Below are 27,243 nucleotides of genomic sequence, written 5' to 3'. Positions count from 1 at the left end.
TATGGTCAGGTGAGGAGAATGAGGCCCACAGTCCAGCCTAAGAGGTAGAGCTGAGAGGTGAGTCCCTGCAGGCTGGGCCCATACCCCCACCCACTACTTGACCTCCAAACTGTACACCTGGACAATTGGTTTCCTGTGTCCTCATAAGGGTAATTTTCCCTTCTATTTTTCTAACCTTCCTGTATGGTGGGGCTATTTATAAACTTTAAAGAAAGTTTTCTTGAAAGAATAAAAAATGTGAGCAGTGGACTGGACATCATGACCCCTTGATTCCAGCTCCAGGGCTACAACTACTTTGCTGTGGGGCCTTGGACAAGTCACTCTACATCTATGGGTTTCAGTTTCCTTTCTTCTAAAATGGGAGATTTGGACCAAATCATCTATAAAATTCCCTCCAACTTCAGCTGTCCGTTACCAGATCAAACACTCCCTATAGTCCTGCACAAACGACGGGCAGAACAATGTTCACTCTCCCCATTTTACAGGTGGGGAAGCTGAGGCTTAATGAACTGAAGTCCTAGTTTAAACCTCACCTTCTCAGTAAAGCCACTCCTGACCACCACCCTCCCCAGGTCAGGGCTTCACATTTATGCTCTCATTGCACCCCTATATTTTTCCATCCTAGCACTTCTTCTTTTATTTTTGTCAAGAGTTAAATAAGAGCTCTGTGGCCAAAAACATTTGGGAAATGTTGGATTAGACAGCGCTGAATCTCCTCAAGAGTTCTCAATACGGGTACTAGTACCAATGTCCTCTGATCACCAAGAGAAGAACACAGTCAGTCTGTAGCCTACTGCAAACGTATTTGGTCCTGGAATCACTTAAAAGATACTTTAACTATGAGATATTTCAAATATATGGAAAAATATAGAGCTCAATCTTATCACCATTTTAATTATTTATACACTACCTTGCTGGACATTGTCTCCCCTCTGGACCATACAGTTCCAGCCAGGCCTGTTCACCGCTGGAGTCACCGCTGAATACTCAGTACCTCATGTCCCGCCCAGAAGATGGCAGCTCCGTGTATGTGTTGAAGTGAGTGAACAGAGGAAAGCTCGTATCCTCGGGTCTTGAGCTCTCACATAGGTTAGTGATGACTAATGTCACCTGAAGAATGTTTTTAAACTGTTGATGGTTAAAATGTATTTTCCTTCAAAGTCACACCCGGAACCCCTAGGGAGACCCTCACCCATCCAAATCCATCAGCTCACCAGCCCCTTCCCCAAGTCTAAGGCACCTTAATATTCTGTCTTCCTGACACCTCTCCAGGAGAAAAGAGAGGCAACACGGAGGTGCATGGATGTGCTGAGGAGTGGTCTCCAAGAATTGGTAAAGCTTAACGTCTTAATGGACCTCTGTCCAAGGGGCCATTCTGTCTCCCAGTCACTTTGCCGACTGGTGACAAGTATTAAGGCTGTCCTGCTGTTGGTAGTGACATTTCATGCCCCTAGGGCTTTACAACAGAATTCCCACTTGCCTACCGAGACGTGGCATCCATGACTCACTCCTTCCCTAGTCTCCCTTCTGTACTGCTACATTCAGGGCTTCCCTAATAGCTTAGACAGTAAAGCATCTGCCTGCAATTCAGGAGATCCAGGTTCAATCCCTGGGTGGGGAAGATCAGGAGGAGGAAATGGCAACCCGCTCCAGTATTCTTGCCTGGAGAATTCCATGGACAGAGAAGCCTGGCGGGCAACAGTCCATGGGGTTGAAAAAAGTTGGACACGACTGAGTGACTAACACACACACACTGCTGCATTCAGCAACTAGATCCAAGGGGAGGGGGCGCTGAGAATCTCAATCCATATACTATGCTATACTGGAAAAGCTCTGGAATCAGACCAATTCTGGTTTGACTCCTCTCATCGCTTATTAGCTGTGAGACTCAGTGCAAGGATTTTAGCCTCTCTGAACCTCAGCTGTCTCATCTGCAAAATGAAGATTATTAAACTTTTAAATGTGTGCAAAAGGGAACGGTAGCCTGAACCGTGCTAGGTAAATGTGTATGAAATGTAGTATGTATTGAGTCCCTGATATGTACTTTATAAATTACCCATCATGTCATCTTATTTACTCCTTGCAACCACCTAGTGAAGCATTGTTATCATCCTCATTTTATAGCTGAAGCTCAGAGAGGTTAAGTCACTTGCTCATAACCATTCAGGGAGTCAGTGGAAGGACTGAGTCTGGACGTCGTATCAGCTTCAAATTCCGGCAGGGATACTGCACCCCAGGCCCACCATGTTGATGGTGTTTATGTATTACAGATTCATAACAGCCCAGAACCCCACCCTACATCATCTACTTCTGGGAACACAGCCTCAACCTCAATCTGCCCCACCATGCAGAGCACAACCTGCAGGGGGCACCCAAGGCCTAGCACCATTAAGCTGGTGTAGCCAGTGATGAGAAACCATTTCATGGGCACCTACTTTGTAGCAGCAGGGACCATGCTGGAGCCTTCCCATTCATTGTCTCAATTCTCAGGAATTCTCAAGGAGTGATCTATTATTATCTCCACTTCAAAGACAAGGATTCGGGGTCTGAGAGGAGACGTTAAAGTGTCCAAATCACATTGCTGCTATGTCAGAAAGGTGTTACCTTTCAAAGCCCCACGGGCTGCTTCTCCCCAAACTGCCCGCAGCTGGCCCATCAGTAGTCAGAACACCTGGGAGAGGGCCCCACCCTGCCAATACTGGTTCCTGTATCCTCAAGTAAATCACTTCATCTCACTAGTTAAACTTCTCATCTGCAAAACGAGCAGGAAAATATTAAGGTAAGAGAGATAGATGACTGACTGGAAAGACAATGCTTCGCAAACTGCTGCATAATCATGACCCGTTGTGCCATTAGGGAATATTAAGGATTTGTACAGGAGATTGGGAGAAAGGGGAGGAGGGAGAACAGTGGTCCAATGTGCCCGTCAGGTACAACTGTCCTCACCCCAGCGACGTTTAGTCTCTAAACGATACTCAGAGGCAGTCTCTGCTGGACTGGCTTAGAGGAAGAGCAATGCACATTGATCAGATGGGCCTGGATTTGGATCCAGCTCTGCTACTTATCAGCAAAGTGTGACCTTGGGCAAGTGAAAATCATTTGGGCCTCAATGTTCTCATCTGTACAGGGAAGGAAAAGGGGTCATGATGCCTGATAGAGAGGACTTGATGAGTAAATGTATGTCACGAGCCTTTTAACACATAGTAGACAGAGGAGACCACTCAAGCATATACTGATTAGTAGACATACCATAACTGTCAGTGGTTCTCTCTCTGTCAACTAGTCCCATGTCCTGGCTCTTACAAGTCCCCACGTGGAGAGCGCATGCAGGTGCTAACAGCCCTGGCTCAGGATTCTAGGGGAGGAGGGGCAAGCCTAGACCCAGGTCACCGAGGTGAACCTTTCCTCACACACAGGGTAAGTAACTGGTCTCTCCCCTGGTCTTCCACAGAATCCCTCCCCTCCCAGTTGATCATACTATGAGGAAACTAGTCATGGGTCAGTCTTGACACCTAACAGCTGAAATTCGTCAGGGCCAGGGCTGTGGCTCATCCATCTCTGGGTCCCCAGTGCCTGATGTCAATAGGTATTTGGTCAGATGAAAGGTAACTATGCTGGAAATGGCAATGCGCTCCTCAATCAAGCCACCTGCCTTACCAAGGCTGAAAGAGACTGGCTCCTCACTCCACATTCAGACCCAGCTACAGGTGCTTACTCTTTATTTCATTTAATTGGATTAAGTGTGGAGATGTGTGTGCCCTAATGGTGCCCATTTTACAGATAAGAGAGCTATGGCTCAGAGAGAGTAATTAGTTCATCCAAGACACACATCCAATTGAGTATAGGGACAGAAGGGAATCAGCTCTGCCTGACTTAAAGTCCCTGTTCCTGGCCCTGCCTGCTCCAAGGGCTTGATTCACGTATCCTTTCCATGGAAAGGTGAGATTCAGCAATTCACCATAAGGGCATTTAAGAAAGAAAGGACTACTAACCAGAGAGAAGGTGGCGGCTGCCGATCCACAGTCCAAATTCCCACAGGGCTGAGGAACAGAGGGGGCGCCAAAGAGGGGTCCTCTGATCTAACCCCCAAAAGGAAAAGTCCGAGGGAAATGGACCAGCGGGACCCGAGAGCCCAACGAGCGGGGACGCGGCAGGGTCCCCGCCTCTTCTCGAGCCCCGGCCAGAGAAACCCTTGGGCAACGCGGAACGAAACGCAACCGCGGGGCTAGCAGGGCTCTGGGGGGAGGGGAGAGGGGCAGGCCTAAGAGGCGCAACGGCGTCCCACTGGCGGGCCCTCAGTTCCTCCGCTACGTCACCGAACCGGCGAGACCAAGCTGCCCCAGACCCCACTCCCGGTGCGCCGCGCTGGGCGCCCGGAGTCCACGGTCTCCGGAGACCTGCGGATCCTCACCCGCGCCACAATCCCATCCTGTCACCCCCAAAGTGTTTTTTAAGTCCAAACAGACTCGAGGAAAAACTTAGGGTGGCTTCACAGCCTTCAGGGTCATCATCAACCCTCACCTACTGGTGTTGCCACCCACCCCCGGGCCCTCAGTCCTCAAAGACTTGGGGGCTGGAAGTTGGGTCAGACTGGCCTGCACTCAAATCCCAGCACCACCCCTCCTATTATGAGACCACAGACAGATCACTTCTTCTCTCGATTTTCTTACCTCAAAACTTGCGTTGTTATCCCTACAATCACATGGTCTGAGGAATAAGTTGGTTAAACTGGCTATTAAGGGAGATATTCTCCCACTTTATTATACAGATGGGGAAACTGAAGTCCAGCCACCAGAATAATCGTTTATACTATTTAATATGTTAACTGATGAATCTAGTTAATGTTACTCTCACCCACCATCCACTGAGTGGTAAAGTGCCAGCTACCATGATAGGCACTTACATTATCTCAATAGCTCCTATAATGTAGATAATTTTTGTGCCATTTCATATATGAAGAAACTGAGGCTCAGAGGGGTTAAGTGATTTAAGGCCGCGGATCACGAAAATGAGTAAGAGGAGGAGCTGAAGATTTAAAAATTGGTGATCCAGGACACTGTCACGAATTTGGGTCACCCTTGACTCCCCAAAGGAGGTTCTTAACATCTTTGAGGGGATGGAGGGACCCTTAGGAAATCTGGCAAAAGCTCTGGATCCTCTCTACCGAGAAAGCACACTCACATACAAGCGCAAGGCTGCTCAGTTTCAGAGGCACCCATCTACTTCCACCCAGGGGATCTGCCCTAACCCCTCTCCCTTACCAAACCTTGCTTCTGGGCGAGTCTAAGAAACAACAAAGAAACAGAAGGAAAATCCAGAGAGAGACAGAAAGAAAGAGAGAAACTAGAGGGAGCAAGCGAGGAGCAAGAAGCAGAAGGAGCAAAGGGCTAACAGCAGTTGCCTTGGCCAGGGTGGGGAAGGGAGCTCTGGAGTTATCGGAAATGTTTGAACCTTTTACAACATGAACATATTTGTGTGTCACTTGAGTAATAAATAGCAACTAAGAATTGCTTACAAGAAAGAAAAGAGACTGTGTAGACAAAGACGACAGAGGGACACACAGACACAAAACAGAAACACTGAGGGACAAAAACTGGAGGAGAGAGAAGACCTCAGAGTAAGGGCGGGGTGGGGGGGGCGGTGCTTGAAATACAGCCAGAGATAGACTAAAAAGATGGAGAAAGAGAACAGGGAAAGAGAAAGAGATAGGCGGACATAGAACGCAAGGTCCTTTCGCAGCCCACAGCCGCTGTGGGATTCCACCTCACAGGTTCCTCAGGTCCTGACGCCACCGAGGCCCCCACCCTTAGCCCCGGCCCGGCTGACCTGCAGGACCCGCTTGGTGAGGCCTGTCTTTTGCGCGAGCTGCTTCAAGTCCTTGGCGTCGGGGTTGTGGTTAATGGCAAAGTAAGACTTCATGGTCCGAAGCTGGTGGTGCTTGAAGGAGGTGCGCATGCGCTTCGTCTTCTGGCTGCTCGGGTACGGCTGGTCTCGGTCCAGGTGCTCCGCGTCGTTCTCGTTGCAGCTCAGGGCTGGGGAGGGAAGACAGAGGCCAAAGGTGAACCTCCTGGCCCGCCCCCGCCCCCCACTACACTGCCAAGTCCACACCCACCCCACGCTCCGCCAAATGTTTCTAGCCTCAGGACCCCACTGCGGGTGCCGCACCCCGCTGAGATGGAGATATTATCCCATTTTATAGATTTATAGCGGAATTTGAGGTTGAGCCATCAGTCCGGGGTCTCTCAGCTAGGAAATGCTGGATTCAAACCCAGCTCTAGGAAATTCCAAAAAACATTCTGAGCCATCATGTTACAATAAAAATAGTAATGACAACAACTTCTCAATGACATTCAACTCCACAAGATGTGCTAATGGGCTTTACATGCACATTTTCATCCTCAAAACAACCTTTTGAGCCAAGCATTATTTCCTCCCTTTTTACAGATGTTGAAATTGAGGCTTCTAAAGGGAAATCACTTGACCTTGGACACAGCAGGCCCATTATCTGCCCGCTTCTCCCCGAACTCCTCAGCAGAAATGCAGTCTGCAGTCTTCCCTGCCCCTTGCTCCCACACAGTATCAGGGGCAGGCACCTAGAAGTCACAGACTTCCACTCACGTTCCAAACCCTCCACTCGCTTTCATCTCTCCGTTCCCACACCCAAAGTACTGCAGGACCCCTTAGCCCTGGGCCTGAAGCGCTGGGCTGGAGGTTGGAAATTGTATTTTGTAGCTTCATCCTCACCACTCCTGTGAGGCAGCCACTTCTCAGTTTTACAAACGAGATGAATGAGGCAGAGAGGTTAAGGGATTTTTGGAAATTTCGAGGAGTGGCAAGGTACTTAGCCAGTAAGGGAAGGAAGTTGGAGGAAGAAATTAACATGTGTTCCACACCCAGGGTATGCCTTTGGCCCTATATACATGGGGGAAGGGGGGAGGGCTTCACTACTGCTCCAAGAGTTGACTATTGCTATTCACCCCATTTTAAAGATAAGGAAACTAACACGAAGGGAAATGAAGCCACACCATTGGTTAAGGCTGAGCCTAGATTCAACACTGCAGTTCTTGCCTCCTTGCTGTTTCTTTCCCCTACACCACAAAGGCTGGCAAAGATGAAGCATGACTCTTTGGGGAGCGTGTCCCTATCCAGAAGGGGCCCAGCTGGGGCTGCCAATGCCTGGAAGGCACTGGGGGTGGGGGACAGGGATGGAAACCTCGGGCCTCAGAAAGTTGCTTAGCAACCTGGTGGCTGATGGGGACATGCAGGACCCCTCTCCAAGATCCCCTCAATACATCCTGAGCCATCCCACATATAAGATCTTAGTTTGGGGAATGCCTCATAGGAGATTGATTCAGTCCCCCCTAAAGTGGGCAGCTGGGAATATATCTCCTGTTTCATCACATGCCCATAATAGAGCTGCAGATTTAGCAAATAAAAATACAGGTTGTCTAGTTAAATTTGAATCACACATAAACAATGAACAATTTCTTAGAATGATATCTGAAATATTGCATGGGACATATCTGTACTGAAAATTAATCTGTCGTTTGCCAAAAACTCAAATATTGCACTGTATACACTTATACTAAAAAAAAATTATTCATTGAATTAAAATTCAAATGTTGTGTGGGATACACTTACACTAAAGAAATGTATTTTTCCTTTATTTAAAAATGTTGTAAGAGATATACTAAAAAAAAAAAATTATTTGTCGCTTACCCAAAATTAAAATTTAACTGGGAGTCCTGCATTTTATCTGGCAATACTACCTCAGAAGCACTCCTGCTCCCCTGGTGGCCTACTCCTCCCCTGCCCAACTGAGGAGTAATCCCTTGCAGAAAAAGTGTGCAAGATGCAGGTCTTATCCCTAACCTTGAAGTTGTCAGCAAGTGGCTACACTTCCTAAAGGCCCCTTCCCACAGGCAATCAGGCACCCAAGTTCTCCAGCTGGGCTTTACTCTCACTGAGGGCACCCAGAGTAAAGAATGGGGATCCAGCAATTTAAAGGGGATCAGAGAATGACTCCAAACGGGATCCATGGAAACTGCCCTGCCCCCCGCCCCCGTGGGGAGAGACCCTCTTCTTGCCCCTAGTCCCCAGCTCCACAGGGGGTAGGGGGGATGGGGGGTAGGGCAGGCCTCCTCACAGGGGATCTCTGGGCCCATTCCTCCGCCCAGCCCCTGCCTGGGCCTTGCTGCTGTTAATGAGCTCCATGGGGACCCTGGCGCCCCACGCACCCAAGGGATGTGCCCTGAGCTCGGCCTAGATTGTGGGGGGGATGGTGGTTGGGGGAGGGAGAAGGAAACGGCAGAGAAAGGAGAAAAAGAGACAGACGTAGAAAAAAGAGAGAATGGAGAGAAAAGGAGAGATGGGGGTGGGGGGGGATGGGGGAAGATGGACAGAGCCAGGAAAAAAGAGGAGAGGGAGAGAAAAAAAAAAGCAGTGGATATGGAAGAACCAGAGAAAGACAGCTACAAAGACAGGAAAAAATCAAGAGAGACACAGAGAGAGCCAGAGGGGTCACCAAGGCCCAGACATAGTAGGGATGCAGTGTGGTGAAGGGTCCAGGTTAAGGAACTGAGTCCCGGTCTGAGGCAGGCCGGGTCCCTTTGGCGTGGCTTTTTCAAAGCCGTTACAGGCCGAGTAGGGATGAAAAGGGGAAGGAGGAAAAACGAGGGGAGGGCAGAAAAGAATTCGGCCCAAGGTAGGGAGGCCCAGGCAGGCCAGCAGCAGGGGCAGGAGACTGCACTAGGGGCAAAGGAGTGGCTGTTGGGCCCAGATTCAGCTGCTGCCCCAGGTTCCCTCACTCTGGCCCCCAGCTTCCCGGCCCCGTGGAGAGTCCCCAGGATCGGATCCGGGGAGCAAGGGGACGAGGGGAGGGGGAGAACCAAGCTTTCTCTCTCCCTTTTTTTTTTTTTTCCTCTCAATTAGGCCGATTCAATGGAGCTAAAGAGCTCGTAAAATCATGAATAATTTACTCGTGATCTGTTATTAACCCATCGGGTTTCGAGCTCTTGTCGCTGGGACTGAACCTGTAATCAAATCTGACTTCGCCTCATTTTACTAAAGACGAGATTGTAGGTTCAATTGTCTAAATAATGGATTGGAATCAAATCAGTAATTACGCCGCCAGGCGCGCGCGCGCACACACACACATACACACACATACACACACACACACACACACAAAGCTGGGGCTGGGGGAGAACTGGGCATCCGGCCGGTCCGCGCGGGATTCCCGTGGCCGCGGCGCGCAAACTCGGACGCAAAGCGCGGAGTCCGGGGCCCCTGACCGGCTCCGGCCGCCTTGCCGCGCCTGGGGCCGGGGTGGGGTAGGTTTCAGTTCCGCCTCCGGGACCTGAGCTAAGATCTCGGACCAGAGGGGCTGCCAGAGGAGGGCCAGCCGCGGCGGCCACCGCCCCGGAAGGACTTTCCGACCCTGCGGGCCCCGCCGCTCTAACTGTCCTTCCCTAAGCGAGGGCCGGGCGCACCGACGGCGCCCCCTCCCCACTCTGCCCGAGCTCACTGCCCGGTAGTAAGGTGCCGCTGCTCCTCCACCGACTGTCCCCCACAGAGATGAGCTTTCCAGGGGGTTCATGTGGCTGGGCCCCTGGGTGTAGAACACTCACACCAACAAGCTCGAGTCCTCACAATCGGAATCACGCGCGCGCACACACACACACGCGCCCGGACATACCACCGAAATCACACGCTCCACAGGGCCCTCTTTCCAGTCCCAACAGCCCGCGGCCCACACTGTGGCCCTTTCTCTTCAGCGGGAGCAGGGAGGGGAGAGGGAGGCCTGGTCGGGGAGGCGCCCCCATTTCTCAATCTAGTCCCGGGAGCCCGGAATAAGCAATCTGCACAGCCACAGGCAGCGCGCCTGGCTCGGGTTCCACCAGCTTAGAAAGCCCCAGCCAAGGCCAGAGACATGAACACCGGAATGGAGAAAAAGACAGGAACTGAGAAACCTGGAGACACACGCAGAGAGAGAAAGGGGGGCCTAGAGACCCGAAAGGAGAGAAAAAGAGACAGGGACCAAAGAGAAAAGGAGGAGAAGGCATGCGTGGGGCAGACTTGCAGAGGTGCCAGCTTCTCTGAAACTCAGCCTCCAGCCACATCTTGCTCTGAGTTGCGCGGCCTCCTCAGGGAAGGTGGAGGAGCAGCAAAAAGCACAAATAAATCACTGTACCGTCTACCTTTCCATTGCAAACCTGTCTGCCCAGGGAAAACATAATCCCACTCCCCACCCATCAGGAGCCCTGTGGCCCAGCCCGCCTGCTGCTTTCTACTGGAGGCCGACCGCACTTGATAAATAGACCCGCTTTGTTTTGGGGAACCAGAACTGGACTCAGGGTAATCTGTTCAGGGTTGAGGGTGACCGAGGGATGCAAGTTTTAGAAAGCCGCATCTCTTACAGAGCTTTCAACAAATCTTAAATCTGCCTTGCAGACCTCGCTGCAGCCACCTCACCATTTACCAGACTGGGGGCTGTATTTTCCTCCCAGCTCCGCACACCAAGACATATGCCCCATGATCACCCAACAAACAACTTCGTTGGAGCGAATAGAGGACCCCCACCCACCTATCATTCTCCACCCCCTGCCCATGCCAGCTCAGATTTTTAAGGGTGAAAATAATCCTGACTTCTTCCCCACCACAGCCCTCTCCCCACAGTTCAGGGGTTTGGTTTTGTTTTGTTTCCACTTGCGCATTAGACTAAGGGGAAAAGGAGGAAGAAAACAAAGTCTCTGAATCCGATTCTGTCGCAAACGAAAGAAAGAAAGTAATTGCAAATAAACTCTATCAAGTTCAGAAGCCCAGGGAGTCATAAACCTTCCCGGCCGTGCAGACTTCGGGCAGATGTTGATGGGCCTCAGAACCGCGGCAGCTGTCCTGAGCTAGGAGGGACGGGGGAGGGGGCAGAGCCTCTCCCGGAACGACCCAGGGTTCAAAGACGCCGGAAATGCGAATCAAGTCCTCCACCCCAACCCGGCGCAAAGCCAGGCCTTCTCGGTCTCATCCTGGGGCGCCGGCTTTGGAGGGTCGCAGCTCTTATCTCGGCGCCCCGCTGTCACCCAGAACTCGGAAGAAGAACGGGGGGCGGGGAGGGCGACAGAGACCTGGTGCAGCAGGAGGATCGGGCAGGACACTACAGCTCGATTTCGCTCAAGAGGCTCCTGGGCCCAAGTTTCCCGAGCCTGCCGCCCACAGCACACTTTACACGACCTGGCCGCAAGCCAGGCCAAGCTCGGTGGCCCCAGGCCACCGCCAGTCCTTTCTCTTGGGACCCCCGCCGCTCGGCCTTGCTCATCCATCGCCCCAGATCCTCTCCCTCAGCCACGCCAACCTACAGCCTGTGTGGTGTCGGCTCTGCCATGCTTTCTCGATACTTGGACTTTCTGCTCAGCCAAGTGGGTAAAAGGCCCAAAACAAAAACCCTCTAAAAGATTTCTCGGCTTCGAGGTACTGCACCGGGAGCATCCAGACCACTCCAGCCGAGGGCGCACAGGCTGGAGCGCAGGGAGCTAATGGCGCTTCTGCCATGTCATCTGGTGGGCCCGGAGAAGCCAAAGCCCAGAGTGCCCAGAGTGACAGAAGCAAACGTGTACAGCACACTGAAATTCACTTTGCTCTCAGCCTCGGACTCCATGCACCTTCCCTCAACCCGTCGGGGCGCGCTCGCGGCTCCTCACACTCACCAGCGTTGTAGGCGGCCAGATCCGCCCCAGGCCCAGGGCTCTTGCGCTTCCTCGGCCGCCCCTTCTGCACCGTGCCCACGCCATTGTAGTAGGGAAGACCCAGAGGGTTGGCCCCGGCCGCACCCAGCCCGGCGCTCTTGGCCGCTGCGGCTGCCGCCGCTGCAGCCGCCACGTCGGCGTGGTTGAAGTGCGCGGGGTACTCGCCCTGCAGCAGCGCCTCGAAGTGCAAGCGGCAGTAGACCAGGCTGTCCTTCATGCCGAAGTGGTCACCCGTGGTCAGCATCTTGTTGCACGTGGTACACGTGAAGCAGTTGAGGTGATAAACCAAGTCCCGAGCTCGCATCACCATCTCCGAGGCCGAGATGCCCAAGTGGCAGCGGGCGCAGCGCTGCACAGAGAACCGCCTGTAGGGACCATCGAGGGAGGGACTGTGGGGACACACGGTTGGGTACCCCCCATATCCCTCCTCCAGATACCGCTGCTACCACTGGTGGAAATCCACTCAAGATGGGCAACCGGCTCTTAACGTGGAGGATGGGCCAAGAGGGAGTGAGATTTTGGCCCAGATCTGGTCCTACCTTGAAACATAGTTTCCCTTAACCGTTTCCGTGTCTACAAAGGCTTTACTTTACCCAGAGTCTGAGCAAGCCCTAGGAAAGCCTCGCTGGGGAGTAAGGGAAACTTCCCATTCATCCCTTCCTCAGTCTCCACCCCTGCCCTCCACACCAGTGCCTGGGCATCCTACAGACCTTTGTAATTCCTAGGAAAGAGAAACAGGGAGAAAAAGACAGGGGCAGGGGAAGAGGAGGTGGAGTTGAAATAAGCAGACCTAGCCCTAAACCAGAAGAGAATCAAGGAGCCTGGAGCCTGCCTGTTAGTGATTCCGGTTCTTCAATCCTGACCAGCTTTCACTCCCATCTCCAGGAAAGACCCGGAAATGCACCCAATCTGATCCCCAGCTCTCTCTTCAACTTTGTTCCACACCAGTCCAGACTGCCTGGGTCTGGGGGTGCCTGTTTCAGTTCCCCCCAGTTGACCCAAGAAACTTCAAAGGGAGAAGGGTTCTCAACTCAAGCTTATTTTTGGTCTAAGCTAAAAAGAGGGCAGCTTCTGCTTTTCTCTGGGTCTCCACCGACACTTCACAGATCTTTCCAAGAGTTCTCTCAGATTGTTGCTTAAAAAGGATGTCAGTCAATTTGTACTGGCTTGGAGAAGGGGTGAAACTCCGTAGGGAACCCTCCCTTGGGACAAGACTGGACCTGAGGCCGGGGTCCTGGCTGCCCGGGGAGGGGGGGCCCGAGCTGGGGGACCCTCCCCTGGGACAAGACTGGACCTGAGGCCGGGGGTCCTGGCTGCCGGGGGGCGTGGGGGGGGCGCTGAGCTGGGGGCTACCTGTAGTAGTCTTCCTTGCAGTAGATGCTTCCATCCTTGCTGAAGCAGGTGAGCTCCGACTCCAGGTTGAGCTTGCACTCGCAGCACTTGAGGCAGCGCATGTGCCACTGCTTGTCCACCGCCAGCAGGTAGTAGCGGTCAGAGATCTTGCCCCCGCAGCCGGCGCACAGCGCAGCGCGGTCACTGCTGATGGACGGCATGGTCTGCGGAGGGAGGGAGGCGCGAGACCGCAGCGCCTGCGTCAGCCTGCGACCCCACCGCCGCCGCGCCGCGGGGAAACAGGCACGCACCCGCGCTCCCTCGGTGGCTCGAGCTAGCCCTAAACGCAGCGGGGTGGCTGCCAGGGTGTGTGGTCGGCTTCCTCCACGCCAAAAGGCCCACATCCAAGGGGCTCAGAACCCAGGTCCGCCCATGCAGCCCAAGTCGGTCGCAGGCCCGGGACCGGCTGCTGGCCTGGAGGGACCTTCCTCCTTACTTTCCCCCCTTCCTGTCCCCTCTGCTCTTTTCCCGAAGGGCTCATGCTTCGTTGGGGGACTGGGGGGAGTCGTGGCTACTTCAGCCAAGCCCTCCAAAGCTGTTCCCAAACTATTTCTTAAAGGAGCCACTCTGCTGGGCCCCAAGAAAAGGGATAAGATGGCCATTATAAAAGTCACCCTCCACCCAGACTCCTCTCCAGAGACTAGGTCGAGTTCTTGGCCCCTAACCCCAGTGATCTCTGAATTCTTAAGCCGGAGGCTTAGGCCAGGGCAAATAGCGCGTGGCTACCTCCTCTGCCACATTGGCTGGGGCCCTCCTAGGTCCTGAGAGAGGGTGAGTGGGATGCACGGGCACCCTCAAAGTCTCCCAACGCAGGACAGGCCCAATCCAAATCATCTCCTAACCAAACTGACAGGCTGAGTGGGTACAACTCCGGAAGAAGAGCTTGGAAGCGGAGGCACTGGGGCTGCTGTTCTCGCTTTCAAAGCAGAGACGCTTCACTGCTGCTCCCTACCTCGTTGGCCTCTAAAGGTCACTGCGGGGCCTGGCTTGGGCAGTGTCTGTTTGTCTGGCCCCCAGGGAGGTCGGAGGCAAGGAACTGGCTATTTGGGGCTGGGCTGGTGGAGCCAGGTGTGGAGATTCGAATGGACTCTCTTTCCACAAGAACCAGGCCAGAGCCTGAACGGCCAGCCCTAACCGGGCCGAGAGAGACCAGCCAGGAGGCCCGAGATGCGAACAACGAAGAGCGCTGGCCTGGAAGACTTCGACCTCTGAAATTGCGCTGGGACGGGAACCCCGATTGCCAGGAGGCGGAGAGTAGCTCCAGTCGGCTGGAGACCCCTGTGCTGCCGGGTTGGTTTGTCCTTCCCCGCGCCGAAGGCGGCCAGAGCCGAGGGCTGGAGGAGAGCGCAGGGTTGGCGACCAAAGAGCCCCTTGGAGTGAGAAGAGAGCCACTGGGCCGCGGGTAGGACTTCGCTCCCACTTCGGGAGAAATGCTCTCTTCCACCTTTAGGGTCTGAAATTTCGGTCTCAACCTTGTTTCCCTCCTCCGCCCCAGCAGCTGGGTTTCCCGTGAGCCGGGAGCTCCGGGCCTTGCATCCTGTTCGCAGATCCCCAGCGTCCAGTCCCGCGCGGCACGAAGGACACTCCCCAAAGTGCCCCCAAACTTAGGAGAGCAAAGGCGCAGACCGATCCGGCCGCGTCCCAGCTTCTGGCCCGGACCCCGCAGCCGTGCGCCTACCGTCTCCGTGTCGCCGCGGTCGATGGCGGAGCTGATGGCGGGAGCCTCGCTCTTGGCCCTGCGGTCCATCTCGTCGATGACCCCGTGCACCTCGGGGCCCGACAGGCTGTGGAACAGCATCGCGGCGGGACCGGCGGGGCCGGGGGCGCGGCTCCTCCGCGGGAAGGCTTGCCCCCCGCCTCAGCTGCCTGGCGCTCCCCGCGCTAACGGGCCCGGTGCATCGCCACCGCGGCCCCGGCCCCGCCCGAGCTCGGCTGTGCCCCTAGGCCGGGCTCTGGGCCCCGGGCGCCCGCGGGCCAGGACGCCTCCCGCCGAGGCGCGGGGGCAGCTACATCGCGGGGCGCCTGGGCGGCGGCGCCAAAGCCAGGGTCACAAGGGCACGGGGCGGGTGGGGGAGGAGGTGGGGTGCGGGAGGGGGCAGGAGACCAGGGCAGAGGTCGGCCCCCGCCGCGGGCGCTTTCACGCCGCGGGCATCGCCCGTCCGGCTTCGGCGCCCCGGGCGCAAAGCAGGAGCGCAAACTCTGCCCGAGGCGGCGACGGCTGCGGTCGGGGCTCACTGGGGAGCGACTAGGTGCCCGCGGCGGCCCAGCTGCCTGGACTTCTCCCCTCCCCGGGGTGTGCCCCCAGCCCAAGGCGACCCGCTTAGGCGCTGGGTCGGCTATGGGAGTAGGGGTTTCTCCGGAGCCAGCGAGCCGAGCGGAGACACCAGGAGAATTGAAGAGGAGGAGGAGGAAGAGGAGGAGGCGGAGGTGGAGGAGGAGGAGAAAAAGGAGGAGGAGCAGAGTGGGAGGAGGAGCCGCCAGCCGCGGGCCCCGCCGCGCGCAACGCTCTCCAAGAGCGCGCCGAGCCCAGCCCCGGCTCTGCAGTCCGCGCCAGCCAAGCGTCCGCGCCTTTTCTACAGCCGCGCCTGACATCACGTCCTGCCGCCGCGCCATTGGCCGCCCGGCACCCCGGGCCCCGGCAGCGCGTGCTCTGGGAAGGCGGGAGACCCGAGAGGGAGGGGAACCGCAAGAGGAGGAGAGGAGCGAAGAGATGGTGGGAGCTGGTGGGCGAGGCTGGGGGGCGGGGGCGGGAGCCAGCGAGGGAGGAGGGGGAGCGCGGGGTTTGGAGTTTTAAGCTACAAACAGTTTGCTGCGATTTTCTTCGGGAAGGAAAACTAAACCTTCTCTCCCCTCCGTCTCCATCCTAAGAAGGCGCAGCCGCCAGAAGATGCTTGAGGAAGGGCTCCCTCGGGTAATCCCTCGGCCCGGAGCCGCCCCTCGGGCACCGGCTGGGGTGGCCTGGGAAGACCGGCCTGAAGCAGAGCTCGGGGAGCCTTCGGCCGCTTCCCGCCGAGTCCTGCCTTCCGCCCGGGCTTTGCGCCGCGAGACTGCGGACTGCCGCGCAGGCCTCCCGCGGACCCGGCTGAGCCAGAGCGACAGGAACCGGAGGGAGCTGTGGCTCCCCGGGAGAGCGGCCAGTCAGCTTACCCTGGCTCCAAGCGAGCTACGGCCCAATTAATGGCCCGGCATGTAGTTCCCACTCTCTCTTCCCGGTCTCTCTCCAACCCGGAAGACTGAGTGTGAGCGTGGCTTTACGAACTAGAAAGGCATGGGTTCGGATCCTAGTTCTGCCATTGATTGACTTGCAGTGTAAACTTCGGCAAGTGACTTAACTTCCCTACGCCTGTTTCTGATCTTTTAAGTGAGGGACAAGAAAGCCCTCTCCACATGGATGTGATGAGCGAAAGAGATCACGAATGTATAATGCCTGGAACATAGTAGGCACTTAGGAAGTTCTTTCATCACTTCCTTTCCTCTCTTCTTCCCTTTAAAAACTTTCCCACTCTGAGCTACATTTATCAGTGAGGTTCTTAAAAACCACAGGCCCATTGCGCTGTCCGCTGGGTGCCTCATGCCACAGACCAGTTATTGAAGGGCACCCTTCCTGCAGCTTGGCTGCACCACTTCTCCAACAACCTGGCCTGCCGCCTGAGTCCCAACTACCACCCCAACCCCCAGACTTCAAGCTCCACCAAGAGACTCTTGGGAGTGACAGGGTGGGTGATGAAGAGGGATTTAGGGAATAAAACGTGACTGTAGAGAAAAACTGAATGAGCTAGTTAGTTGCAGAATCTCAGTCTCCTGGCTCTGCCTTGGAGGCGGGTTCGTGTGCAATGACTTGCTTGCCAACAGGAGGTAAGGGGCTAGTCAGGATCTGTGTAGTTTACCTTACAGGGCATAGAACTGAGGCTGTACAAAACATACTTGTATACAAATCTTACATAAATTTCAGACAACTACATGTGAGCTTGTAATGCCCAAGCACAGACATGCTTATGTGTGCAAATGCACATGTTCATCTTCATTGGCAAACACCTCGAGTGTAAGTATACAATGCCAGGCAGGAGGATGCATATATACACTGGAAAATTGCAGTTATAGGTACAATTGCACTCCCAGACAACTCTATGGAGATTCCTGTGTAGGATTCTCTGAGGGCATGTTTTGCATATTTGCAAAACTTTCGAAGTTACAAGAATGTGTGTACATGCTGCACATGCACAGATGCCCTCAAATGAGGAACGGACCATTAAGCCAAAGACGCGCGTGCGCGAGTGTTCACACGGACGTGTGTGTGCTCTAGCGCCTGCACAGGGCCAGCGCCCGAGCACACTGACGCCTGCACGCGTACACAGAAGCATGTTTTACTGACGCATCTGGGGCACTTTCTTTCAAAGAAAGGAGGGAATGAAAATCTAATCTGGGAGTCACCGGGGTTCATCGGGAGGTTGCTCAACGGGTAGGAAAAAAAAATGTAACAACACTTGAGCGTTTGTCCGTGGTACAGCTCTATGCCCAAGCTGGAAGGATGCAATACGTTGCCTAGAACTCGAGGGGCTGGCTCCCTTCGGAGCTGCGGAGCGGGGGGGGGAGGAGCACTCGGTTACTCTTGCCGCGGGCTTCCCCAGAAAGGTGGAAACACACCCTGCGGCTCTTCACTTCCCCCGTATATGTAAGCACACGCTTTCTTCACCACCTCTCTGACCAGCAGCCCATACCCACCGCCGACCGACCCCGAATTCCCCGACAGGATTCCCGCCGGGTGCACCCGCCTATGTATCCCTCCGTGTCTGGCTGGGACGCGCTCGCGTCGGCAAAGGGTTCAAACTTTATTTCCCGCCACGGGATCTGGGCACCCCTCCCGCCCCCCACACCAAAACATCCCAGCCCTGAGTTCAGAGGCCGGTAACTTTGCTAATCTCCCCCAGCGGCGAGGGGGACATCGCACAACCGCTGAGCCCTGTCCACAGAGACTAAACAAGAAGAGGAACAGGCTGTAAACACACATCTTGACACGTGAGTGACATTTACACGGTGCAAGAAGCCGCAGCCGCGAGGATGGCGGCGGGTGGGGGGTACAGGCATCCGCAGGTAAGTGGAACCTTCGAAAGCGCCGGAAACAGAGGCCCCTCGATGCCCCTCCCCCAGGTAGGGGAACGGACTCCCCAGGTCGCTTGAACCTGCCTTCTGTGGGAGGTGACAGGTGAACGGAATTCAGGTCTGGCTACTCTCGCCGCTGCCTACCTCCCCGCCATCTGCTTCCTCGCAGACAGGCAGACCCGGCGCATAATGAGGTAGCAGCCTCCAGCCGGCCACCGTGACTAACTCAGAACAAAAGCTCTCCCTCCACGCCTCTTCCAACAAAGGGGCCACCAGCCCCGGCGCTCCCCGAAGGCTGCGGGGCTCCGAGCTGCCGGCTGCGGAGCTGCCGCTCGGAAACTTCCCGGGGCTACCGGCGCCACGGAGCCGGGGCCGCGGAGGGAGGAAGCACATGCCGCCCAGAGAAAGTGAGGCCGGGCCTGGCGGGGGAAGAGGGGGCGGGAGCCGGGCAGCCGCGGAAGGAGGGTGATTGATCAGTGCGCCGTTCCCGGCGCTCTGTCCCGTTATTAGAGGCGGCCAAAGCAGGGCCACGCAATAACCTCCGAATCGCCAACTAATTGACGCTGCAGGCAACTACTTCATTGTGCGCGCTGGTTTTATGTCTTCATAGCCGGTGATTGACAAGGTGTAATTAGTCATCTCACTCGGTGATAAACATGGGCACCCTCCTCCCGCGGCATCAGGCCGTGTGTACCAGCAGAGGAAGCGATAGTTGACGCTGATATACCATTAAATCAAAATGAAGACGTTCAGAAGTGTGTGTTTGCTGTGACGCTCTGATGGTTTATTTCTCAAATACGGCACCAACAGATTTACTTGATTTGCAAGTTAACTACAACATTAACTGGTTTTATTTATTTTGCCTCTTCTTTCCTTTTCCTAGGCAGGGATGTTGCTCTTGGAGAATGTGAAGACAGTTTGCTTCTTGACAAGCGAGCGAACGGGCGCCCAGATTTTTGCAGCCTCTCGAGTCTCTCCCGAGGGAAAGGCAGGCAGAGAAAACGCCTGATTTGGGAGCCACCAGGGAAGGATTCCGCGCAGGGGGAGCCGCCCTCTTTGGCCCCAGACCGGCCTGCCGGGGACCCCCTTTGGTCACAGCCAGCGGATGACTTGAAACACTGAGGATGGTGCTGGGGGTTGGGGTGGGGAAAGCCTTTTGGATAATAACTGCAAAGAAGAAAGAGGTGAAGACAACTGTTCTTCTCTGCCTTGCAGCAGGAGGAACTGTGTTCTTAGAGCTGTTGGCTGCAGTCACAGGGCCAGTTGCCTGCCTCGGTTCCCTGAGTAAAGTGTAATGTCTCCTGTTCTCAGGGTTGCACCCTTCAGCAAATTATATACCTTGCTCAGCTGTGAAGTAGGTCTTGCTTAGGGAAGTGTGTGTGTGTCTGTGTGTGTGTGTGTCTGTGTGTGTTTATGGGGGTGTGTCTCTCTACAGTGAGGCCGCTACTAGAGGTGCTAGTTATTCATTTCAAAAACCTGGTGGTTAAAAACTTTAAAAAGGGAGGGAGCATTGCTGGTTGGGCTCCCTGGGATTGCTGGGGTCTGTCTTGACTATAATTCTGGTTAGAGAATGGCAAGGACTGAACAAAACTACCAACTGAAAGCCCACTTCCAGTGTATCACACAGGCCCCCAGGAACCTCCGAGTGGGGAAAGCTCCCTGCACTTTCCCCTTCTCTCTAACCTCTGTCTTGAGTTTGTTTAGCAGAGGAATGGTGATTCCTTGCCACCATGCAGGAATGTGGGGTTGTGGACATCTCCAAGAAGAGATAGGGTGAAGCCGAGTCACAAGGATGACAGAAAAGTCTCATATTTTCAAAAATGACCGCCTTCTACCCAGGCCTGGGCAGGGGAGGCAAAGAGGGGAGTGTTTTTATACTGATGTGAGAGGCTGTCAATCAGCAGCAAATCAGCTCAGGCATGGCCACTTTATGAAATCAACTCTTTTTGCCTTGGTCAAACCTCACCGAAAATCTGCTGGTTACTCATACTGACAATATAAATTAGCTGGTCCTTAGTTTTTTTGAGGAAGAACACCAAGTCTGTTGATAGATAAATGGCTTGGCCCGACTCAGGCAGAGAGGAGCCCAATTCCTCCTCCTCTTATCCCTGCAGCGATCTGAACAGTTCCGAAACAGCCTCCCAGGGCGTCAGCTGAGCAGGTTGGGGAACTAACCAGGGCCCTCTCTCTAGGGCCCTGTTAAATGCACTGAACTTAAAATGAAACACGAAGTGTGAATTTCAGGTTTGAACATGATGCATCAGGAAACGTGGAGGTTGGCAGCCCTTTTCTCCCTCCTGCCTTTCAGTAGCAGGTATTAATATTGTATTAAATGTTATGAGAAAGTAAAGGCTGTGGAGAGGAATGTGCTCAGATGCAATTTTGTCAAGGTTTTTATCTGTGATTATGATTCCAGATGTAGAAACTCCCGGAGGAGGGAAATGAGGGGCTGCTGGCGTGTGACATGTGTTTTAAGGTGTTTGGCAGTGTTTCTCAAAGTGGTGACAAAATGTTCAATTTTATTACAGGGAATCGGCAAAAGAAATATGAATAAACTAGGCTGGAGAGTGTTCATCTCAGCAGAGGATTTACCATTATTGATTAGGGTGGGGAAAGTTTGTATCTGGGTCCGATTAAATCACACTGTCAACAATGTAAATCTGTCAGATCAGATTATTCTGAAAGCACTATTGTAACAAATACACAATAGCTAATTGCATCTCTCTACCTTCTAATTTCCATGCACGATGTAAACTGCCCTGGAGCACACACACAAAAGTAAATATTGCAACGTGTCATTTTTTAAAACTGGTGTACCTACCACCATTGCTTGAGAGTAATTTTTCTTAACCCAGAATACTACTCAGTCCTAGAAGGGACCCTAGTCCTAGAATTTTGCTCATTCTGTTAATCTGGTTGCTTTTTAGGTAGGAGCACAACTAACAGCAATGAGTCTCCTCACACAGGGAACCACATTTTGCTAAAAGGAAAATCAGGAAGATTGTATGGGGAAAAAAAGTGGGGATGGGGGAGGAAGCAGCTGAACTCTTGACTGACAACTCTTGTATCTACAAGCGCTTGAGTCTGGAAAAATTCCTACCACAGTCTTTTCTCCATTCAGAGACATCTTGCCACCCTTCTCTGACAGCAGTACACCCCTAAACTCTATTTTCAAGCAAAGGTTCCCTCATAAACCTTTTATGAGCTTCACATACACTAATCAACGCGGGTACCCAGCTAGCGCTGACTAAACTGGAGGAGGATTTGGTAAACATTTCCATAGAACAAAAAGAGGGGGTTTTGGCTAAAGATGCTGGACTTGGCTCTCCCACGAGTCCTCAACCAGAGACTCTCACCACACACAGGACACCTTACTGCATATGGATTGCCCCACATCTAGCACATGCAGTCTGGTCTGTCAGCCCATTTCCCGAAGCTCACAAGTATTCAGCTCCAGCCCTTCCTTAATCCCGGCTAAAGAATGTTGATTTTGGCTTCCCAGCCACTGGCACTATTTTACCATCACAAAACATACTGGTTCCTAGCACAAATCGCACCTTCCTGGGAAGGAAAAAGGCTCCTCTCCTGTGAAGTGGTACATTTCCGAGGGGAACAGTGAGGTTGAACGGAAGGGAAAATGCTCAGCGTGGTCACCATCTCTCCCTGCGCTTTCAGCGGAGCCCTTTCTCTACCCCAGCCCAACTTTCCATTGGCTTGATTAGCAAATCTCTACTGCTATTTGGGGAGCTGGCATTGTCTCCTTAGGTGAGGAACGAGTCATTTCCCACATAAGCTTCAACCGAAGCCCAACCTCTTGCCCCCTCCCCCATTTTTATTCTTCCATTAATTAAAACAACTAATGTTCCATCGATTATCTTTGCATGAATGAAAATCATTACGGGCCCTTGCAGGTATATGGGAAATTCTGTTTGCTCAAGTATTCACTTTGATTTCCAATAGACTCATTTTCCCAGGCATAAAGAAATTCAAACAAAACAAAACAAAAACAAAAACAGAATCTCCTGACACTTTGCAGTAAAGCATGAAGACTGGTAGTAATGAGCTTGTGCCGATCTCTTGCAGGAAGGAATGCTCAGATGAATCTGTTTAGAGCTGAATCTGGTAAAGGCTTCTAGACAGTTAAGGCAAATGTGGATAGGTCATCAGACCTAGATTTTGAATTTGTGCTTGTGTTGAAGCAGATGAGCTCATCCAAATTTACTTTTAAGCTACCATCAGTCCTCAAAAGTAAAAAGGCAGGGGACAATCATCTCTGGAATTTCCCGGCTAGTTGGCCATTTCAGCTTGCATCTCCATTTCTGGGGGCTGCCATAATTAGAGCGATCTATTTTGCATTTACTTCTCTTTGCAAGCACTACATTATTCACTCTTTCCTGTGCTTATTAAACAGTGCCACCTGCACCAAATTCAACAAAGCTCTTCCATCAGTCAGCCCAGTAAGGATCCCGGACCATATATTATCATTAATTGAAGCTCAATTGAATAGCTGACGATAGAGGCATGAGTAAAAGCAATACATTTTCTAGGAGCTGCTTATAAGAATATTTGAGGCAAAAAAAAAAATCCCCAAATTGTCATTTTTACAAACTCATTTCATTCTCTCTGTATAGTAATTCAAGCAGCAATTAGCAAGTCTTTTAATTAATGAACTACTCCCTGTATGTCACCAAGGTGCCTGCAGCACAAATGTCCTTCCTAAGGCACTAGCAGATGCAGTCAATATTTTGTCACCCAAAGCCTTCGAAGCTGACCACCTCGATAGCCCTAATACTATCAAAAGCATCTGAAGAGGCAGGGACAAGGCTGGGAGGCAGAGGACAATCTTGAGAAAACTAGCTGTGGATACCCTGAATCCAGAGAGAGGGAGTGGCAGGAAGAAGGGATCCAGAGACAGAAAAGGGAGGTAGAAAATGAGTGTAGATAGATACCAGCGGTTAAAGAAAAGCCCAGAAAGTTTCTAGCAAAGATGGGACCATCTCTGAGTCTCAGCTATAACAAACTCATTCTAAATGCTGATGGTTTACACATTTTTAAGAGCATCATACCTCCCTGTGCCTTGTGCTTTAAAAAGCTCTCTGCTTTGTTCAAAATACTGCTTATCTTTGGCATTGTCAACAGCTCTGCATCTGGGAGAGATTAATTAAGTGATAGGTCAGGCACAATGAGGTGAAAGGGCATGTCCACCCAATCAGGACTGATTCATCCATTTCTAGGTGAATCAACTTTGTTGAGGGATGCCAATTTCAGTTCCATTTTCAGGGAGGATTTATCAATAGGAATGCCTGAGCTCCACCAGTGAGGGGCTCTTAGATGGAAAAGCTACTTCTAGACAGAAAAATCTAAAATCCACACTCTGTCTTTTACAGATGTAAAACCAAAACGTAACTATAAATTGTCTGTATGCTTAAGTTTCACTGATCTAGGTGAAGGCTGATTTTCTTGAACATGACCTTTTACAAAACCACTAATTGGATGATTACAAATAAGACTGCCATGCAACACAATTTTAAAAAATAAAGACTTTGCTTTCTTTTCTCCCCCTTCTCAACTGTTCCTCATTGCCTCTTCCTTTCAAACTCCACTTTTAATTTCTAGAGGCAAAGTGAAAGAGACAGGAGGAAAGAGAGAGAGAATGTAAGAGAAATAGAGAGGTTGTCTAAGTGTTTGCTGAATTTTTCCAGACCAATTAGAGGTTATCTTTAAATCTTCACTCCTCCATGTCCCCCACACTTTTCTAAAAAATCTTTAGTGAGAAATCAGCTAATTGGAAAGGCCATGTGGCCAGTTCACCCTGTTCCTAACCAGAAGGGTTTTAAGGACCTTGGATCCTACTCCCCAAAATGACACTCTCCCCATCTCTTCAGCTGCATGTCAGTCTGGGTCAAAATTGTGGTCGCCTCTGCGTTTGGGGGGGAGGGGTGCGGGGGGGTGGTGGTGGTGAGAGAGACAGACAGGGAAGTAGACCCCCAGCCTGTGTAATGCTCAAGTAAAGTGACTGTTTTGAGTAGACCCCAAACAAAACACTTGGAATATTTTTACTCAGTTCATGAACACCCCTGGCAAATGAAGTTCTCCTTTTACAAGGTGTGGTGGGGGTGGGGTGGGGATGGGGGGAGGAGTAAACAATGGTCTGTGTTTTTTGTAACTGACCAACCATTTCCCCTTCTCCAAAGAAATGTAGAACGCCAGTTTCTTAACTATCCAATTCTTTAAATCATCTGGGATCCATCTATATTTATAAAACTGAGCAGAAACACTTAACAGCCTGATCAATAGCCATTGACCATCAGTGCACCTCACACCCTAACATGCACAGCTTGATCATGTATATTTGATCATCGAAAAATTCAAAGCATCTTGCAGCAGTGCATCAAGCTCCCCATAAAACAGTCTATCTTTTTCTGTGGTCTTAAAAAGAGTGTTGGTTCCTCTATCTCCTGATTTCACCTATCTATTTACACACACACATACACACACACACACACCCCTCCCTTCCTGGAGAGTTTATTGCTCATATAGTTGATGAAGAACAAGGTAATTAACTGTGAGGCTGTACATCTGGGCGGTACTTCATATCCACTGTAATAATAAAACATTTTTCCCCCATTTTAGCAGAAGAAAGGCTAGTCCTGCCCACAGATTCAGAGGACCCCAGAGTCTCCATCTGCAAAGCCTCCTTGTTATAAATCCTGCCTCCCTCTTAAGTGATGGCACGCACAATTGCACCAAGGGGCACTAAGTGTATCTGTAAAAAAAAAAAAAAGCATCATTGGAAAAGCTTGTCCCTTCTCCAAGATTCAGCATCAGATACTAGGGGTTTGGAACAGACACGGCTGGCTCCTCTGTCCCTAGTCTCTTTGGCAGGAAACGGGAACAGGAGTGAAAAGGGCTTGTCCTAGGAAGAGACACCAGTAGAAGGGGTGTATATTGGGATCTCAAGGGCTGATCTCATGTCCTAAGCACATGCCACCAAGCTCCAATATTCCCCAAAAGGACTCAGCCCTGCAGACCTTTCTGATATTCCAAGGTCAAAATACCAGAAACCGGTTCTAAGTTTCTCCAATCTGTCGAAACCGCTCCAACCATCGGGTCAGAGGAATACCAGCTGGCAAGCCTGCTCCAAGTCTGCAGCACAGCCTTTCTAACCCCAACCCCAGAGACCACCTCCCACCCCCACCCCCAGCCAGCAAAACAAATTACCTGCAGAACCTCCCATTTCTGGAGTCCCCTGCTCTGTATTCCAAATCGTGCCCAGAACAAATTTCTCGGGGCCCTTCCTTCTAAAAGCAGCAGCATCTGGGCAGAGGCTCCCTCCTTTATATGTGGGGGGTGGAGGGGGGGAGACTTCATATGATAATACATGTAATATGATATGGAATGACAGAATGCATGACAGTTGCCCATAATACGGAGAAGTCAGTCAAAGGACAGAGGGGACATTTGGATAATTACCATCCATTGGCTAGTCAATCACGCGAACAGAGAGAAACTGCACAAAACCCACAATGGAGTTGGGAAACAAAAGAGACCCGAGCCAGACTCAGGATTAACCGGTCTAAAGCGATCTAAATGCTTTTGTATCTGAAGAACTGAGGCTCCTAGGTTGCCCCCCCCCTTCCCACTCCCAGGGAACTAATTGCGGGGATCAGAGTTAAAGCCCTCTCCCTCCTTTCCCCTTTCTCTTTGTAGACTGCTCACCACGCAGAAAAAAAAAAAAATGATTTCTCTCCCTGTGTTCATTAAACTATTTTAAAGTTAAAGGGGTGGGGGAGGGAGCCTCCATGTGGGCCCTCAGCCCAGAAGCTGGGGTTCTTCAGTCTTGGAAGAGGCTGGGACAGTCTCAGTTGGTCTCAATTCTTTGTTTCTGGGTGAAGTCTTCCCTCCTCGCCCCTGGAAACAGATGCCCCATTCACCTAGGCAGCTGCCCTTTGCCTGGAGGCTAATGGGGATGCCTGGTACCTGTTTTGGGTGAGGAGTGCCCCTAACTGGCTCCTGCACCAGAAACAGACAGGTCCATCCCCTCGTTGAAAACTCAAATGGAGTCAGCATCCTCAGAATTAAACAGTGTGAAAGGGTGATAGAGAAGGAACTCTAGCCTTCATAATGGGTAAGAGAGAAGAAGACGGTGGTAAATTGTGAGAAGAGAAAATCTGCTTCTCAACTCGGGAGTGAGAAAGACGAAGAAAATCCTTCTCAATGAGGCAGGGAGAGACTATGCTTACTTGGGGAACGGGATGAGAAGGGATTCCTGCCTGAAAAAAGAGAGAGGCAAAGAGGTGATTCCTCAAAAGAGACAGAGGAAAACGGTCCCATAAATTTTTAGAGACTCTTGAGATGAAGGTGAGAGAGGAGGCGAATTCCTTAAAAGATAAAAGATACGGGCAGAAATGTCTGTCTGAGAGCTAGACCCCCGAGTTCCAGGGCGGAAAGACGGGCAACTGTCTCACCCATAAATTCCCACCGGGTCCTCCGACGCGATTCTAACTCGCCCAGCGCCCTGCCGGCCCGCGGGGCTCGCGTGTCCCCGCTCGGTGGCAGCGGCGTCTCCCAGTCCCGGCACGCGGGTGCCCGTCATGCCCCCGTCCACAGCCCCCTGCCCCTCGGGGCGGCCGGGGAGCCCTCTTACCTTTCCGAGTCCTCCGCCGCGGGTGTGGCCGGCTCGGCGGGCGGCCCCGGGCCAGGGCCGAGGGGCGAGGGGCGGGGGCGCGGGGCTGGGGGGTGGGGGGAGCGGCAGGGTGAGGGCCGGGGGCGCTGGCACGGTGCCCACGGGGGGCGAGGGGGCAGCGGGCAGCCCCAGGGCCCGCGGGCGAACACGGCCGAGCCGGAGGAGGGGCGCGGAGCGCGGGGCCGACGAGGGGCGCCGAGGGGCGGGGAGCTCCAGCCTGCGGGACCGGCCCGGGAGCCGGGCGAGGCGCGGGAGGGAGGCCTCGCGCCTGGGGAAGCCGAGGGCCCGTCGCGCGGGTCCCCTCGGCTGACAAATCAATCAGGG

At 52.8% G+C, this 27,243-nt stretch overlaps 1 protein-coding gene across 2 annotated transcripts in view; it reads right to left on the bottom strand.

Moving 5' to 3' along the window:
* Positions 1 to 27,243, bottom strand: part of LHX2 (LIM homeobox 2) — a 32,660-nt gene that overhangs the window by 4,663 nt on the left and 754 nt on the right. Inside the window, exons 1-4 of one of the 2 annotated variants that reach the window (XM_040225096.1) lie at positions 14,812 to 15,671; positions 13,095 to 13,297; positions 11,703 to 12,106; positions 5,827 to 6,032 (exon numbers count right to left, since the gene is read on the bottom strand). In XM_040225096.1, the coding sequence (XP_040081030.1) occupies positions 5,827 to 6,032; positions 11,703 to 12,106; positions 13,095 to 13,297; positions 14,812 to 14,931 (933 nt within the window). In that variant the 5' untranslated portion in view covers positions 14,932 to 15,671. Of the gene's footprint in view, positions 1 to 5,826; positions 6,033 to 11,702; positions 12,107 to 13,094; positions 13,298 to 14,811; positions 15,672 to 27,243 lie in introns of those variants that run through there. The other variant, XM_040225097.1, reaches the window with a different exon arrangement.

This window comes from Oryx dammah, unplaced genomic scaffold, assembly GCF_014754425.2.
Source record: "Oryx dammah isolate SB20612 unplaced genomic scaffold, SCBI_Odam_1.1 HiC_scaffold_25, whole genome shotgun sequence".
Classification (NCBI taxonomy): domain Eukaryota; kingdom Metazoa; phylum Chordata; class Mammalia; order Artiodactyla; family Bovidae; genus Oryx; species Oryx dammah.
Note: the sequence above shows the minus strand (reverse complement) of the source record. Positions and strands in the feature narration are given on the sequence as shown.